Genomic DNA, 16,941 nt, shown 5'->3' on the forward strand with positions numbered 1-16,941 from the left:
CATACAATCGTCTCACATGCTCTGGTGCACATCCCTCTACAATGAATATATAGCATGTGGATGAATGGATTCCTGCTCCAGTCTGCTCCCTGGAGCTAATCCTCCTCCAGGGCTAGTTACAACATCTCTATATTTCCTAGTGACCAGCACCTTGCTTAAAGAACCCAGTCCACCACATTAAGAGGATCTCCATTCTTCTTATGCAAACATTGGTGTGAAATCACCTTGGCGTGTCTTTATTTTGTGGTATTGGTCCATTATGTTGGAAAAGCCACTCCAGAGGAGATTCCAGTCACCAATTACTGTCAAATTCTTCTTATGGTGGATCTGGTGAGTCTTCTGGTGCCCTAAGTACACAATACCTTCCTCCTCGCTGTAGATAGTGCATCATAAAATCCCATACCTCAGAGAGCTGTGAAAAAGGTAAATGGATTTCAGAATCAGAGTCAGACCGCATCAGATTTATTATCACTGATAAAAATTTGATTGTTTTTGAATGACATACGACATGAAATTTGTTGTTCTGTGGTAGCAGTATGGTGCAAAGAAATGAAATTACCATGCATTTCAAAACAAAGTAGTGCAAAAAAAGGAGGCTGAAGCTGATTAGAGATAAATAGCAAATGGTTTGCACTATTCTTCAAAATAAAAGTAACCTTTGTTTAGGAAATTTGGGAAAAGGAACATCTGCTTAAACCCATTCTGCCATTTGATTAAAATTTGACTGGTCCATGACAATTTTATTTCAGCACCCATGTTCGTGTACAGAATAAAATAATTTTTATCTCATTGTCTTGAAAAGCTTAATTGTCCTGGCATCCACAGGCTTTTGGAGAGAATTCTAGATGCATACCACCCTTAATATATAAAAAAAAATCCCTTGTGATTTTGCTCCTGAATTGCCTTGCTCTAATTTAAGTTGAAATCTTCCCCGAGTCCCCGTTGGAGGAAATAGGCTGTATCGACCTTATTAAATCATTTCGATGTTTTTAAAAAATACTTTGGTTTGCTTATTGTTGCATCATCTATATCCGACTCGGTACAATCTGCTCTCATACTTTAAACCTATTTACCTTTGTTAGATTCTCGTGAACCTACGTCCCAAGGACATATCCTTCAAGAGGTGCGGTTCGCAAAACCTGATATATATTCCAGGTGGGGCTGATTGAGGACTGGCACAACTGAAGGATAATTTTCTTCCTTCTGTAGGACCTGCCTCCTGTCTTTCTAAGATATGTGTGCATGGACTCTCAACCCCCCAACCTTTGCACACTTGCCTGTACCGAGCTCAAGATGAGTGGGCAACATTACGGTCAATATTTAAGTCTTATGCGACTTTCTGCTTCCATCTATACCGCTTACGCCTCTTCTAACTTCATGGTATGTGCAAGTCTTTGAGACTGTCGTAAGTTTTAGACTGCACAGCAATAGATTCTAGAAGACTGGGTTAGTTAACACTTTTGGAAACATTCTTATGCCAAATCTCTTAATTTTATAAAGGCTTGTTGTATTTAGAAGCCACTTACTAATATTTTGATATTTGTGATGATAAACAGTATTCTGCGTAAGCTGTTTAAATATGTTGTAAATAATAGTTGCAGCGAGGTAGCGTACAAAGTCAGGCATCATGGAAAGACAAGTTTACTTAATCATTTAATGTTGTGTTTTATTCAGAACTAATAACTAAAATGCCATTTCTTCCCTCCACGGCCTGCCTCCCGGGTGAACGTTTTTACTGCTGCTGTGGTGGCCGATTTAGAATGTGGCATCTGGGTTATAGTGTTTTGTTGTATTACCATGGACTTAGTTCATCGGTGTAAAAAGTCAGCAAGCTCATTCAATTGTTAAGATGCGAGAATCTTTCGATCCCTCACTTCTCATCATAAATCAACTTGCTCCTAACTTATTTTTTTTATCATATGTCTATTCAATAACCCCGTTTTGTAAAATTGGTTAGATCCTGGTCTGAAAGCCCTGCGGCCAGGCTTGGTAGATAAACCTGGGTAAAAACTCCCCCACAGACATGGGCAGACGCGTTGAAAATGCTTTCTGAGCGCCTCCATCAGTATCTTATTTCTCGCACCCCGATGTCGAGGCGCGAAGCTCCGAGACCGGGGCTCCCTGGTGACCGCCGAGCTCTGTGTGTGTTCCGTCTGGCTGCCGCCGCCGCCAGCCGGAGTGACGTGGGTGCGGTGATACAGCCGCTGCCCCTCGCACATGCAGCCGGCTCATTCAGCGATGTGCCGCACCGCCGCACTTGGGGTAGCAGCGCCGCCACCGACCTGCGGGCACGCACAGAAGGCTTGAGCCCGGCTTCTTGCGCCGGCCCGGTCCGGCGGCCGGGGGTAGGGGGTGTGAGACGGAGAGGAGGGGCGGGACAAAAGAGATGCAAGGGGAGATGGTGCATTGAGAAGGAGCACATGGAGGCTATGCATCAAGCAGCCGAGGTAACCTGCGGAGTGCTTTCAACATTTTTAATTGTTTAATATTTGTGCATATTCTGTGATTCAGATGTTCCTATCTCAGTAATAGTTCTAAATTGCGGGCAAATGTTGGGGGCGGGTATGGATGCAGTGGGAGAGATTCACTGTCGATTTTCGCGAGAGGAGGCTGGTTTAATTTGGAGTGAACGGTTGGTGTTTGCGGTAACCCTGACTGTACACCTCTCTCTTGCCAGCGTTAGGCCGAAGGAAAGATAATGAACCCAGACTTGCAGAACACATCCCGTGAACATGGTCGCTGGCTGGCTCAGTCGTCCGAGAACACCTCCGCTGCGGGCGCCTCTGTGGTCCCGTTCCCGGACAGCGTGAATCCTTGGGACATCCTGCTCTGCACCTCGGGCACTGTCATCTCCTGCGAGAACGCCGTGGTGGTGGTGACGATCTTCCACAGCCCCAGCCTCCGAGCCCCCATGTTCGTTCTGATCGGGAGCCTGGCCGTGGCGGACCTGCTAGCTGGCGTCGGGCTGATCGCCAACTTCGCCTTCGCCTACCTGCTGCGGTCCGAGGCAGTCAGGCTGGTGACGGTGGGGCTGGTGGTCGCCTCCTTCTCCGCTTCCATCTGCAGTCTGATGGCCATCACCATCGACCGCTACCTCTCGCTATATTATGCATTGACTTACAACTCGGAAAGGACGGTCACCTTCACCTACGTCATGCTCGTTGTTCTGTGGGGGGTGTCCACCTGCCTGGGATTTCTACCTGTGCTGGGCTGGAACTGCCTGCAAGATGAATCCACGTGCAGCGTCATCAAGCCGCTCACCAAAAACAACGTGGCCGTGCTCTCCGTGTCTTTCCTGCTCATGTTCGCGATGATGCTCCAGCTGTACATCCAGATCTGTAAGATAGTGATGAGGCACGCGCACCAGATCGCCCTGCAGCACCACTTCCTGGCCACGTCCCACTATGTGACCACCAGGAAAGGAGTCTCCACCTTGGCCATCATTCTGGGCACCTTCGCAGCTTGCTGGATGCCTTTCACCGTTTACTGCTTGATAGCGGATTACACCTACCCCTCCATCTACACCTACGCCACTCTGCTCCCGGCCACCTATAACTCCATCATTAACCCTGTCATCTACGCCTTCCGAAACCAGGAGATCCAGAAGGCGCTTTGGCTCATATGCTGCGGCTGTATTCCCCCCAACATCTTATTACGAGCGCGTTCCCCCAGCGACGTATAATGAATTGCTAATGGAGCTACTCACACTAACAGTATGTTTCTCAGGCAGTTCCTTGTTGCTGTCAAATCGCCGCATTTTATTTACCTTCAACGCTTTTTAAAACGTTCATCTTTCAGGTTTGTTCTCCAGGTCTGGTGAGTTTCCCACGAGCTGTCCTGGGACGGGAGCCGACCTCGCTCACTTTCCCTTCCATTGCCACTTCTCGTCCCACTTTCGGGGTTAAAACAACGTATTATAGCGGCTACCGTTTTTATCTTGCTGATATGTAATGTATAAATACTTTATGGTGTTTAAATTATTTGAAGATGGTTGTCTCCATTTCTAAACTATGGAACTGTTTAAGTTATTTCATTTTCTATACATAGAGCAATACCGTAACAAGAAACTACATATATACTTGCCAGGACTTTCAACACTTCGATGTTTTCAATGTGAAAGATCTATAATTGGTTCCTTAGATGATGTATTGTACTTTCAATAAACAGAAGTTAAGAGACCGAATCATATCTAATATGCGGTAGTCTCAATATGTGAACAGCAGATCTTAGATTCTAACTTTGCTTTCCTGTTCCTTTGGATATAGATTTTTTTTAAAAAAACTTATTGTTAGCGTTATTGACTGAAGTTTTGTGGGGGATGGGGGTGGGAGAAGAGAGAAAACGCGTTTTAAAAATAACCAACCAGAAATGGCCTCGTTACTGGCCTAATTGTTGCTCGCAATCGCAACCCAGTACTGCTATGGACCCCATGCCCTTCCTCACTTTAATATTAGATTCTACTTTCTTAGAAATCCCTGGGCTTTTAAGCTATTATGTGACAATATTTTATGCTCTGGACCACAGTCATTATAAAACAGAAACATTTTAACAAAAACAAAGGTATTGTGAATGATTTTTTTTAACTTTCTATGTATCTGAACACACTTGATATTTCATATTTAACTTAGCACAATGAAATTGAAATTAAAACGCTCCAGAATGAATCAAGAAAACAGTTTCCTTGAATAAACAGCAGCCGATAAAAGGGACCATGCATATTATATGTAGCAAAATTAATATTATTTTAAATCGGTAAGACACGGGGGCAGAATTGACCATTTGGCCCATCGAGTGTGCTCTGCCATTTGATCCACGGCTTATTTATTTCCCCTCTCAACCTCATTCTTCTGCCTTCTTGCCGTAACCTTTGATGCCCTGACTAATCAAGAACCTATCAACCCCTGCTTAACTATACCCAATGACTTGGCCGCCATAGAAGTATTCACAGAAATGTTCATAATCTGCAGAAATATTTATTATTAACTCACTTTGTTGCACTTTATTTCACTGGTGACAGTGATTTCTTACATGGAGACAGGTACTAAGTCATTGCCACTTGATTTGTCCATATTATTTACACCCTGCTATATAGATTTTCCTTTATTGACCAACTGAACATTGCCAGCAAGAATCTAAAGTGATAGATTGGTAAATGATTGGTAAATTACTTTTTATAGTAAGTAATGTAGTTTGAGGTTGTAAGTAGTGTTTGTAAGTATATAAAATAGTCTAATATCTAATGCCAGGTGTGAGAGGAAGTTTGCTGTTGTCTGTTTATAGCTGTCAAAATGCAACTGAACAATAAATGTAAAAGCACCATGTTATGTGGAAATGTGTTTTTTTATATATTCATAGTGAAATGCACTTTATTTTAGCAAAAAAGGCACAATCATGTCATAGGAAGGGAAGCAGCACTGATTCTTGTTGCATTCTCCTTTTATCATTTGAATGAAAATAATTTTCATTGTAAATTGTTATTAATTTTCTATGCATAAAATGTGATTAAATAAAGTCATTTCTTAAAGAATTGAGTTGCATTTTCTATGTTGGAGGTGAATGAGATAGGCAGAAGGTCTGTGTGCTGTGTTACATAATTGTGAGAACCAAGTTCACACCCGCAGTTATGCTCACTGTGGGATCCTAAATCTGGATCAAATGGAGGTCAGGTGTGATCCCGCAGGGCAAGAGGTTTGGTGTTGCTTTGGTCTGATTGTGTGCGCCTCCTGTCTGTGGTTATTATTGGCAGTTTTCTACTAACTTGGCAGGTAACAAAATGTTGCCTCTAAAGCCTCTACATTAGAACCGTAGAACATTACAGCACAGAAACAGGCCTTTTGGCCCTTCTTGGCTGTGCCGAACCATTTTTCTGCCTAGTCCCACTGACCTGCACCCAGGCCATATCCCTCCAAACCCCTCTCATCCATGTACCCGTCCAAGTTTTTCTTCAATGTCAAAAGTGAGCCCACATTCACCACTTCATCTGGCAGCTCATTCCACACACCCACCACTCTTTGTGTGAAGAACCGCCCCAACTAATGTTTCCTTTAAACTTTCCCCCTTCACCCTTAACCCATGACCTCTGGTTTTTTTCTCCCCTGGCCTCAGTGGAAAAAGCCTGTTTGCATTCACTCTATCTATACCCATCATAATTTTATATACCTCTATCAAATCTCCCCTCATCTTCTACGCTCAGGGAATAAAGTCCTAACCTATTCAACCTTTCTCTGTAACTCAGTTTCTCAAGTCCCGGCAACATCCTTGTAAACCTTCTCTGCACTCTTTCAACCTTATTAATATCCTTCCTGTAATTAGGTGACCAAAACTGCACACAATACTCCAAATTCGGTCTCACCAATGTCTTATACAACCTCACCATTACATTCCAACTCTTATACTCAATACTTTGATTTATAAAGGCCAATGTACCAAAAGCTCTCTTTACAATCCTATCTACTTGTACATGTGATGCCACTTTAAGGGAATTATGTATTAGTACTCCCAGATCCCTCTGTTCTACTGCACTCCTCAGTGTCCTACCATTTACCTTGAATGTTCTACCTTGGTTTGACCTTCCGAAGTGCAATACCTCACACCTGTCCACATTAAACTCCATCTGCCATTTTTCTGCCCATTCCTCCAACTGGCCCAAATCCCTCTGCAAGCTTTGAAAACCTTCATCACTGTCCACTACACCTCCAATATTTGTATCATCAGCAAATTCTGAAATACATTTATAAATTATTCTTAGTAATTTTTTGTTTCAGATTCAGATTCAGTTTATTGTCATCTATAACCACAAATACAATGCAGTTAAAAATGAGACAACGTTCTCCGGAATGATATCACGAAAAAGCACAAAACAGACCACACAAGAAAAACCAAATTACGTTTGGTAATCCCCAATCCAGATTCGGAGAGGCTGCTGCTTATCGATATCGCGCTACCGTCTTAGCACGTTCCCCGGAAAGGAACTACAAACCCATCAGACAAAACTAAAGCTACAAGACCTACACAAAACCACATAGTTACATATAGTTATAATTAACATATAGCTCCAACAATGCAGACAATACCATAAATTGATAAAAGACTAACTGACAAAGACCACATAATTAATTGAGTTTGTGTGAACGTGGTTTTCTTAATTTTTTTGATGAATTTCTGCTTACAAGAGATTTGGAGAGTGGAACGCATGCTCCTTCGGGCAACCAATGATATTATACGGGTACAAGCCTTGGTGATCATGGATAGAATCTGAGCAAATCACTACCAAAGTATCTAAGCCTACAAAACAGACTAATATTCTATGTATGCTCTTTCTCCATGTTTCCTTGCTGCAATGTAGCCTCTTTGAACCAGTTTACTAAAACTGTGGAGAACTATAAATTCTGTAGTTGTTCAGCGGAGTGGAATGAAACTACATAGGACTTGGGAAGAGGCTGCCCGAATTTGACTTCATCTAATCTTTCTTACTTACTGTCAATTTACTTTTTTAATGCTTAATGTTTACCAGAGGTGACTATCTGCTTCAGTGAACCAGATCAAAAGCCCCATTAAACTGCTGTAGATTCTCTGTCCGTATACTGCTGTGGATCCTCAGTAAAGTTGACCACACTCGAGTTGTACCAGGCCTTTGCCAGAAGTACTCAATAATATAAAGCAACCACTACACTAAATGCAAACAAGCAAGCAGTAATTTTATTTCATTCTCATTCCTATAAGAAGGTCTCACATTTGGATGACAACTTCTCACTTACTGCAGTAGGAACAGAGAAGGTAAAGGTAAAGGACTGTAATCTATCTGATTTATTTAGTGATACAGTGCGGAGTGGGTCCCTCTGGCCCTTCGAGCCATGCAGTGCCAGCAATCCCCGACAAGCCCAATTGACCCTGACCTAATGACAGGACAATTTCCCTACCTGACTACCCAACTAACCTACCTGATGTGTGTCTGGGCTGTGGGAGAAGATCAGAGGACCGGGGAAAACCCACGCATTCCTTGGGGAGGACGCACAAGACTCCTTACAGATGCCGTTGGAATTGAACTCCAAACTCCGGAGTGCCCCGATCTGTAATACTGTCACGGTACCTGTGTGATGTGCGGTGTAATGGTAATAGAGAACAAGTTATAAAGGAGGGTAGGTCCGAAGTCAGCCATGGGAGCTGAAGAATAGTGTCTGCTTGGTGCTGGGGCTCTGAGCGTCTTGATTAAGAAAGAATCTCGGAATGTGAGGGGCAGGGTAGCGTCGTGGTTCACACAACATCGGTGACTCGGATCCAATTCCCTCCACTCTCTGTAAGGAGTTTGCATGTTCTCCCCATGACCACTTGGGTTTCCTCCAGGTGCTCTGGTTTCCTCCCACAGTCCAAAGGTGTACTGGTTGTTAGGTTAATTGGTTATAGTAAATTGTCCATGAGTTGTATCAGGGGCTGCCAGGTGGCGTGGCTCAAAAGGCCGGAAGATTCAGTCACCGTGGGCCACATGGGTACCAATGACTCATGCTTATGCAGAAGTAAATTGAACAGTTAGGATCCAAGTAAAAAGAAAACAGAACAAAAACGTAATCATCTCTGAATTACTACCAGAACCATATGAAAATTGGCAAAGGATAATAAGATCAATGAATACGTGAGCCTGGAAGATTAGTGTGTGAGGAATGGGTTTCCATTTATGGGGAAAGTAGGAGCTGCTCCACGGAGACAGGATTCAGGATGGGACCAGTGTCCTAAAGGATCAAGTAAGTAAGAGTTTAGATAAGTAACACAGGGAAGTGGGGACAGTGAGGGGAGATGTGGGGGGGGGGGGGTTTGTGGAATAGTAATTTAGAAGATCAAAGCACAAAGCAATAGTACAGGGTAGCAAAATGAGAAATGAACTGGAATCTCTCTGGATGGGACTGCAAGTAGGCATATACCCCTAATCAGGTCAGGGCAGAAAATTATATTAAAAAGGCAAGACTCAAGGTTCTTCATCGGAATGCTCAGGAGAGGTGAATTAATAGAAGCAATAGAACGAATTGGGCATGATCTAACAGCCTGAGTATGAGATGTGGTTGCAAAGTGACCAAGGCTAGCAAGTAGAATTACAAGATACTTAGCTTTTAGAAGAGTTGGGTGAAATGCAAAGGAGGTGGGGTAGCCTTGAATTTTAAAAAAATAATTAAAGGAAATAGGAGTTCAGAAAATAAAGAATCGGAATTAATTTGGATGGAGATAAGAAACAGTAAGGGGCAGAAAACATTATTAGGTGTTGTCCATGCCCAATGGTAATGCAGAACATGGCAGGAAACAGGACACTGAGGGTGCATAGAACAATGGTAACACCATAAGCATGGATGGCTTTAACTTACATATAGACAGAGCAAATCAAGTCTGCAATTACATTGCAGAGGACAAACATGGAGTTTGTGTGACACAGTTTTCAACATCAGTAAGTTGAGAAAACCAACATGGGAGCAAACTGTTTCAGATTTGGTATTATTTAGTATGAAAAAAAATTGATAATCATAATATTGCCAATAAAAGTAACAAGCCTAAGCACTGGGGAGATTTTAAATTTCACAAAGAGGGATAAGGATTTGGTAAGGAACAAAAAAGAAGACTATCAGATTATGTTGGTTAGAAACTTTACAACAGATCATAAATGTTTTCACAGTGTAGTAAAAAAGCAACAGTTAGCCACGTGGGGACAGGAGAAATTATATCAGAGAATACAGAATTTGCAGAGAAAATTAGTTAGACTTCATAGAAGACTCAGAGAAAGATTCAAAGTTCAAATTAAATTTATTATCCAAGTGTGTATACGTCACTATATACCACCCTGAGTTTTATTTTCTTGCAGGCATTCACAGTAGAACAAAGAAATAAAATAGAATCAATGAAAAATTACACACAGAGACTGACAGACAACTAATCTACAAAAGAAGACCCATTGTTGTGTAAGTACAAACAAACAAATAAATAAATGATGAGAACATGACTTATAGAGCCCTTGAAAGTCAGTCCACAGGAACATTGACTTCCTCATCGGGAAACCGCAGTCAGTGAAGATCGGAAGTAACGTCTCCTCCTCACTGGCAATCAACACAGGCACATGTCAAAGATGGATGCCGACCCTGCTGCTCTACTCTCTACTACATGTGGCTAGATGCAGCTCAAATACAATCTAGTAATTCACCATTGTTAGTGATGAAAAGGCATTCAAGAGTTAATCGATCAGCTGGTTGAGTGCAATCACAACAACCTTGCTCACGACATCAGTGAGACCAAGGAACTGATTGTGGACCTTAAGAAGGGGAAGCTGGGAGAACACACACCAGTCCTCATTGAGGGTCCAGTGATGGAAAGGGCAAACAGTTCCTGGAGTCAACATCTCTGAGGATCTATCCTGGGCACAACATACTGATGCAATTATGGAGAAGGCAAGCCAGCAGCTAAAATTCTTTAGGAGTTTGAGGAGATTTGGTATGGCATCAAAGACTAGCGAATTTCCACAGATGCACCATGGAGACATTCTAAGTGGTTGCATCACTATCTGGTATGGAGAGGCCAGTGCATAAGATCAGAAAAATCTGCAGAGAGTTGTAAATTCAGCCAGCTCAATCATGAGCACTAGCCTCCCCATCATTGAGAACATCTTCAAAATGCAATGCCTCAGAAAGGTGGCATCTATCATTAAGGATTCCCACCACCTAGAAGGTGCCCTCTTCTCATTGCCACCATCAGAGAGGAGGTACAGGAGCTTGAAGATCCACACTCAATATTTTAGGAACAGTTGCTTCCTCTCTGCCATCAGAATGGTCCACGAAACCATCAGCTTCACCATTTTCTCTCTTTTTGCTCTACGTATTTTTTAAAATATTTTTTATTGTAACAGTATTTTTAATGTATTGCAATGTACTGCTGCTGCAAAAATACAAATTTCATGACATATGTCAGTGATAATAAACCTAATTCTGATTCTGATTCAGTTCCCAGTGATCAGAAAGTAGCAAACATGTCTTCACTATTTAAGAAAGGAGGAGAGAAAAAATTAGGAACTACAACCTGACTTCAGTAATAGGAAAACTAATATCATCTGTATTTGAGGGCATTGGGGAAATAATACTAGGACTATGCAGTGAAAAGAAATTAATATTTGACAAGTCTGTAGGAATTTTTGTGTTTGTAAGAGTAGAATAGAAAAGGTGAGGGTAGTAAGTGTGGTGTAATTATTCTTACAGAAAGCCATTGATAAGATGTCACACAAAGTATTGAATTAACTTAGAGTGCACATAGCGTTGGGGATAACATACTGGGGATTGACACACAGACAGGAAATGAAGGATTAAACTTGTAATATTATGGTAAATTTCAGAATGGGAACCGGTAACTAATGGGATCTCCTATAGATTGTTGCTGGAGCCCAGCTGTTTGCTAACTATATCAATAAGAGGTTATGCAAGTAGACAAGGTTATGAATGATGATTAAAATCAAGGAGCATGTGTTGACTCTGTGAAGGATATGGAGAGACTTCAGTGAATAGCAGAGGCACAGTTCATGGAATGTAATGTGGATAAGCGTGAAGGCATCTGTCCTGCAGCAAAAATAGAAAAACAGATCTTTAAAAAAAATTGTGATAGTTTGAATGCTGTTGGTGTGCAGGAGAATTTGCGTGTCTGTGGAGAAGAATTGTTGAAAAGTAATATGGAGGTTTGGCAAGCAATTACAAAGACCCAACTTTGTAATAAATATTGATCTTACTTATCTAATCATTTTTGATTCACCTAATTTTTCTAAATTTGCTTAATATTTTTTCAATTGTCCTCCTTAAGTTAAATGAATTAATTGCTGGTGATGAATGGTGGTGAGACCCTCAGAAAAATCTCTCCAGTCAAATGGATGCTTAATGTCATTTGTCTTTATTAATGCATGAATTGATTGGGAAGTTATAGTGAGGAAGAGATATTCAATTAACAATGAATTGGCATTAAAGTGAATGATTAGTAATTGAGTGCTTTTAGTCTCATAGGAAAATACAATGGTGCTGTTAGCCTCACGACACCAGACATTTGGTAATATCTGTGTGGAGTCTGCACGCTCTCCCTGTGAATGTGTGCAGTTCCTCTGCGTGTTCTAGTTTCCTCACATATCACAAAGCTAGAACATGGAACACAGAACCACACAGTGAAACAAAAGGTCCTTTAGTCCAAGGTGCCTTGCCAATCGTGATGCCTTTTTAAACTGCACATCTTCCAGTATGTGATCTGCACCCCTCAGTTCCCTGTCTGTTTATGTGCCCACCAAAGTGCCTCTTAAATCTGGCTGTCATATCTGCTTCCACCTCCCTCCTGGGCAGCACATTCCAGACACTGATTATTGACCAGAGGAGGAAGAAACCAGGGGTTCATGAGCCAGTGCCTGTTAGGAGATTGGAGAAACTTGGCAATATCGTATGAAAGGATCTGTTCTGGGACCAGCATGTAAGTGGTGTCACAAAGAAGGTACCACAGTGCCTCGACTTTCTTAGAAGTTGTGCTGATTCAGCATGTTATCTAAAACTTTGACAAACGTCTACAGGCGCAGAGTATCCTGACTGGTTGCATCACAGCCCGGTATGGAATCACCAATGCCCAACATTGGAAAAGCCTACTAAAGAGGGGTACGTAGCCCAGTCCATCACAGGAAACACCCTCCCCACTATTGGGCAGCGCTGCCACACAAAGTTCAAAGTAAATTTATTATCAAAGTACATATATGTCACTAAATACAACCCTGAGAGTTGTATTTCTTGCAAGTGAAACAAATGCTACACCTGCCTCCACACCTCCTCTCTCACTACCATTCAGGTCCTCAAACAGTCCTGACAGGTGAGACAGAACTTCACCTGTAAGTATGTTGGGGACATCTACAGTATCTGGTGCTCCCGATGTGGCCCCCTGTACGTTGTGAGACTCAACGTAGATTGGGAGACTGCTTTACCAAGCACCTACACTCTGTCCACCAGAAAAAGCAGGATCTCCCAGTGGCCACACATTTTAATTCCACTTTCCATTCCCATTCCGATATGTCCACCCATGGCCTTCTCCACTGTCGTGATGAGGCCATGCTTAGGTTGGAGGAACAATGACTTATATTCCGTCTGGGTAGCCTCCAACCTGATGGCATGAACATTGATTTCTTGAACATACGGTAATGTCCCCTAACCCAACTGCCTCTCCCCCTTCTCCATTTTCCACCTCTCACCTCATCTCCTTGCCCGCTCATTACCTCCCTCCAGTGCTCCTCCCCCCAATTTGTCTTCCTTCCCTGGCCTTTTGTCTCTTTCAACAATCAACTTCCCAGCTCTTTGCTTCATCCCTCCCCCTCCAGGTTTCCCCTATCATCTGGTGTTTCTCTCTCCCTGCCCCCCCCCCCCCCATCTTTATATCTACTCCTCAGCTTTTTCTCACCAGTCCTGCCAAAGGGCCTCAGCCTGAAACATTGACTGTACTTTTTTCTATAGATGCTGCCTGGCCTGCTGAGATACTCCAGCATTTTGCATGTGTTGCTCAGATTTCCAGCATCTGCAGATTTTCTCTTGTTTGTGACAGCAGCTACTTTATATCTCAGTAGGAGTTTGAGGAGTCTTGGCATGTCACCAAAGACACTGGCTAATTTCTACAGAGGTACCGCTGAGAGCATTCTAACTGGTTGCATCACCATCTGGGCCACTGCACAGGATCAGTCAAAACTGCAGGAAGTTGCAAACTCAGCCCGCTCGATCATAGGCAATAGCGTCCCCAGCATCGAGGACATTGTCAGAAAGTGATGCCCCAAAAAGGCAGCTTCCATCATTAAGGTCCTCCATCACCCAGGACAAGCCTTCTTCTCATTGTTACCATTAAGGAGGAGGTACAGGAGCCTGAAGACACACACTCAATATTTCAGGAACAGATTCTTCCCCACCACAATCAGATTTCTGAATGGTCAATGAACCCACGTACGCTACCTCACTAACTTTTTGTTCTTTTTTGCACTACACATTTAATTAATTTTTTTATGTGTTTTTCTTATTGTAATCTATAGTTTTTAAAATTATGTATTGCAATGTACTGCTGCTGCGAAACAACCTATTTTGTGAAATATGCCAGTGATATTTCTGAGTCTGAGTCTGACGCTGATTCTGCCTCGTTACCACCCCATCGACAGTACTTGTGTTGCTACTTTCAGGGAACTATTGATTTGTTCACGTGCCTTCATTGCCACTATACGTTCTGCCTGGCGTGTTGGTGAGAAGAGTTGATAGAAATCTGGGAAGAACAGAATTAAATCAGAGTAGAAATAGTGTAACCTGGGTGCTTTTGATGTTCAGCATGGTCTTATTGGTTTCCATGCTGTAGTACATCAGTATTTACTCAGGAAACTGGTGTAGCGTATATGGAAGGAAGGGAAACAAGCAGTAGTGTCATGGAACATATAGAGATTAAACAGGAGGTGCTTGCTGCCTTACAGCGAATAAAGGTAGATAAATCCCCCAGGCCTGACGTGAGATTTCCTCGGACCTTGAGAGAGACTAGTGTAGAAATTGCAGGGGCCCTGGCAGAAATAGCTAAAATGTCCTCGGCCACGGGTGCGGTGCCAGAGGATTGGAGGGTAGCTCATATTGTTCCGTTGTTTAAAAAAAACTCCAAAAATAAACCAGGTAATTACAGGCCAGTGAGCTTGACATCAGTAGTAGGTAAATTATTGGAAGGTGTTCTGAGAGATCGGATATACAAGTATTTGGACAGCCAAGGGCTTATTAAGGATAGTCAGCATGCCTTTGTGTGTGGTAGATCATGTTTAACGAATCTTGTAGAGTTTTTCAAGGAGGTTACTAAGAAAGTAGATGAAGGAAAGGCTGTGGGTGTTGTATACATGGACTTTAGTAAGGCATTTGACAAGGTCCCGCATGGGAGGTTAGTTCAGAAGGTTCAGACACTAGGTATCCATGGAGAGGTTGTAAACTGGATTTGAAATTGGCTGTGTGGGAGAAGACTGAGCGTGGTAGTGAATGATTGCTTCTCAGACTGACTAGTGGTGTGCCTCAAGGATCTGTGCTGGGACCATTGTTGTTTGTAGTCTGTATCAATGATCTAGATGATAATATGGTAAATTGGATCGGCAAGTTTGCTGATGACACTAAGATTGGAGGTGTTGTGGACAGCGAGGAAGGCTTTCAAAGTTTGCAGAGGGATCTGGACCAACTGGAAAAATGGGCCAGAAAATGGCAGATGGAATTTAATGCAGACAAGTGTGAGGTGTTGCATTTTGGAAGGACAAATCAAGGTAGGACATACACAGTAAATGGTAGGGCACTGAGGAGTGTGGAGGAACAAAGGGATCTGGGGTAGCATCACAGGTAGACAGGGTTGTAAAGAAGGCTTTTGGCATCCTGGCAATCATAAATTAAAGTACTGAGTATAGGAGTTGGGATGTTATGGTGAGGTTGCATTAGACATTGGTGAGGCCAAATTTGGAGAATTGTGTGCAGTTCTGGTCACCTTACTATAGGAAGGATATCAGTAAGATTGAAAGAGTGCAGAGAAGATGTACTAGGATGTTGCCGGGTCTTCAGGAGTTGAGTTACAGGGAAAGATTGAACAGGTTAGGACTTTATTCCTTGGAGTGTAGAAGAATGAGGGGGGATTTGATAGAGGCTTACAAAATTATGAGGGGTATAGACAGAGTAAATGCGAGTACACTCTTTCCACTTAGATTAGGAGAGATAAATACGAGAGGACATGGCTTTAGGGTGAAAGGGGAAAAGTTTGGGGGAACTTCTGTCAGAGAGTGGTGGGAGTGTGTTAACGAGCTGCCATCTGACGTGGTAAATGTGGGCTCACTCTTAAGTTTAAGAATAAATTGGATAGATACATGGATGGGAGAGGTCTGGAGGGTTATGGACTGGGTGCAGGTCAATTGGACTTGCGGAATAAAGTCTCAGCACAGACTAGAAGGGCCTAATGGCCTGTTTCTGTACTGTAGGGTTCTATGGTTCTACATCATGACTTTGTGATTCAAACCACAAATCACCATCATACTCCCAGTGAGTTCATAAAACTATTGCTTAATTTGTGCATTAGTTGCCAGTTTGACTGTAACTACAAAAGATAGGGTTTCTACAGTATGTTACAAATGAAGTTCATATTTAATTACAGATTAAGAATATGTAACATAAGTCAGTCTCTCTGGACCAGAAATCAATTGGTCAGAACAAAAGATATGTCCTGCATTTGTTGGAAACTTTCTTCTATCATTGATGCTGCCCTCAGCCATATCTCCTTCACTTCTCAGCCATATCTCCTTCACTTCTCGGGCATCTGCCCTCATCCTGTTTTCCTGCCGTCTTAACAGGGATGGAGTTCCCTTTGTCCTTACCTACCACTCCTTGAGCCACTGGATCCAGCACATCATCCTCCATGACTTCCAGGCATCTTCATTAGGATCTTACCACCGAACACATCCCTTCCTCTCATCCTTCCACTCTCTGCTTACTGCAAGGAATGTTCTCTCAGTGATTCCCTTGTCCATTCATCCCTCCTGGCACTTATCTTTGCAAGTGGAAGAAGTTCAACACCTGCTCATTCACCTCCTCCCTTACCACCATTCAGGGCCCCAGACAAACTTTCCAGGTGTGACAGGATTTCACCTGCAAGTATTTTGGGGTCATCTACTGCATCTGGTGCTCCTGGTGTGGCCCTCTCTACATTGGTGGGACCCGACATAGATTGGAGTACCACTTTGTCAAGCACTTTCATTTCATCTGCAACAAACAGGATTTCATGGTGGGCAACCATTTTAATTCCACTGCCCATTCCCGTTCTGACATGTCGATACATGGGCTCCTCTACTGCCATGATGAGGTATCTCTCAGGTTGAGGAGCAACACTTCACATTCCACTTGGGTAGCTTCTAACCTGATGGCATGAACATTGATT

General features: G+C 42.7%; 1 protein-coding gene across 1 annotated transcript; it reads left to right on the plus strand.

The window, feature by feature from the left end:
* The first annotated feature begins 2,108 nt into the window (after positions 1 to 2,108).
* On the plus strand, positions 2,109 to 5,493 carry gpr12 (G protein-coupled receptor 12). The gene is made up of 2 exons (XM_073043801.1): positions 2,109 to 2,447; positions 2,678 to 5,493. The coding sequence occupies exon 2, from the start codon at positions 2,699 to 2,701 to the stop codon at positions 3,680 to 3,682; it is 984 nt and encodes a 327-aa protein (XP_072899902.1). The 5' UTR covers positions 2,109 to 2,447; positions 2,678 to 2,698; the 3' UTR covers positions 3,683 to 5,493.
* Positions 5,494 to 16,941: the final 11,448 nt, after the last annotated feature.

This window comes from Hemitrygon akajei, chromosome 4 (assembly GCF_048418815.1).
Source record: "Hemitrygon akajei chromosome 4, sHemAka1.3, whole genome shotgun sequence".
NCBI classification, from domain to species: Eukaryota; Metazoa; Chordata; class Chondrichthyes; order Myliobatiformes; family Dasyatidae; genus Hemitrygon; species Hemitrygon akajei.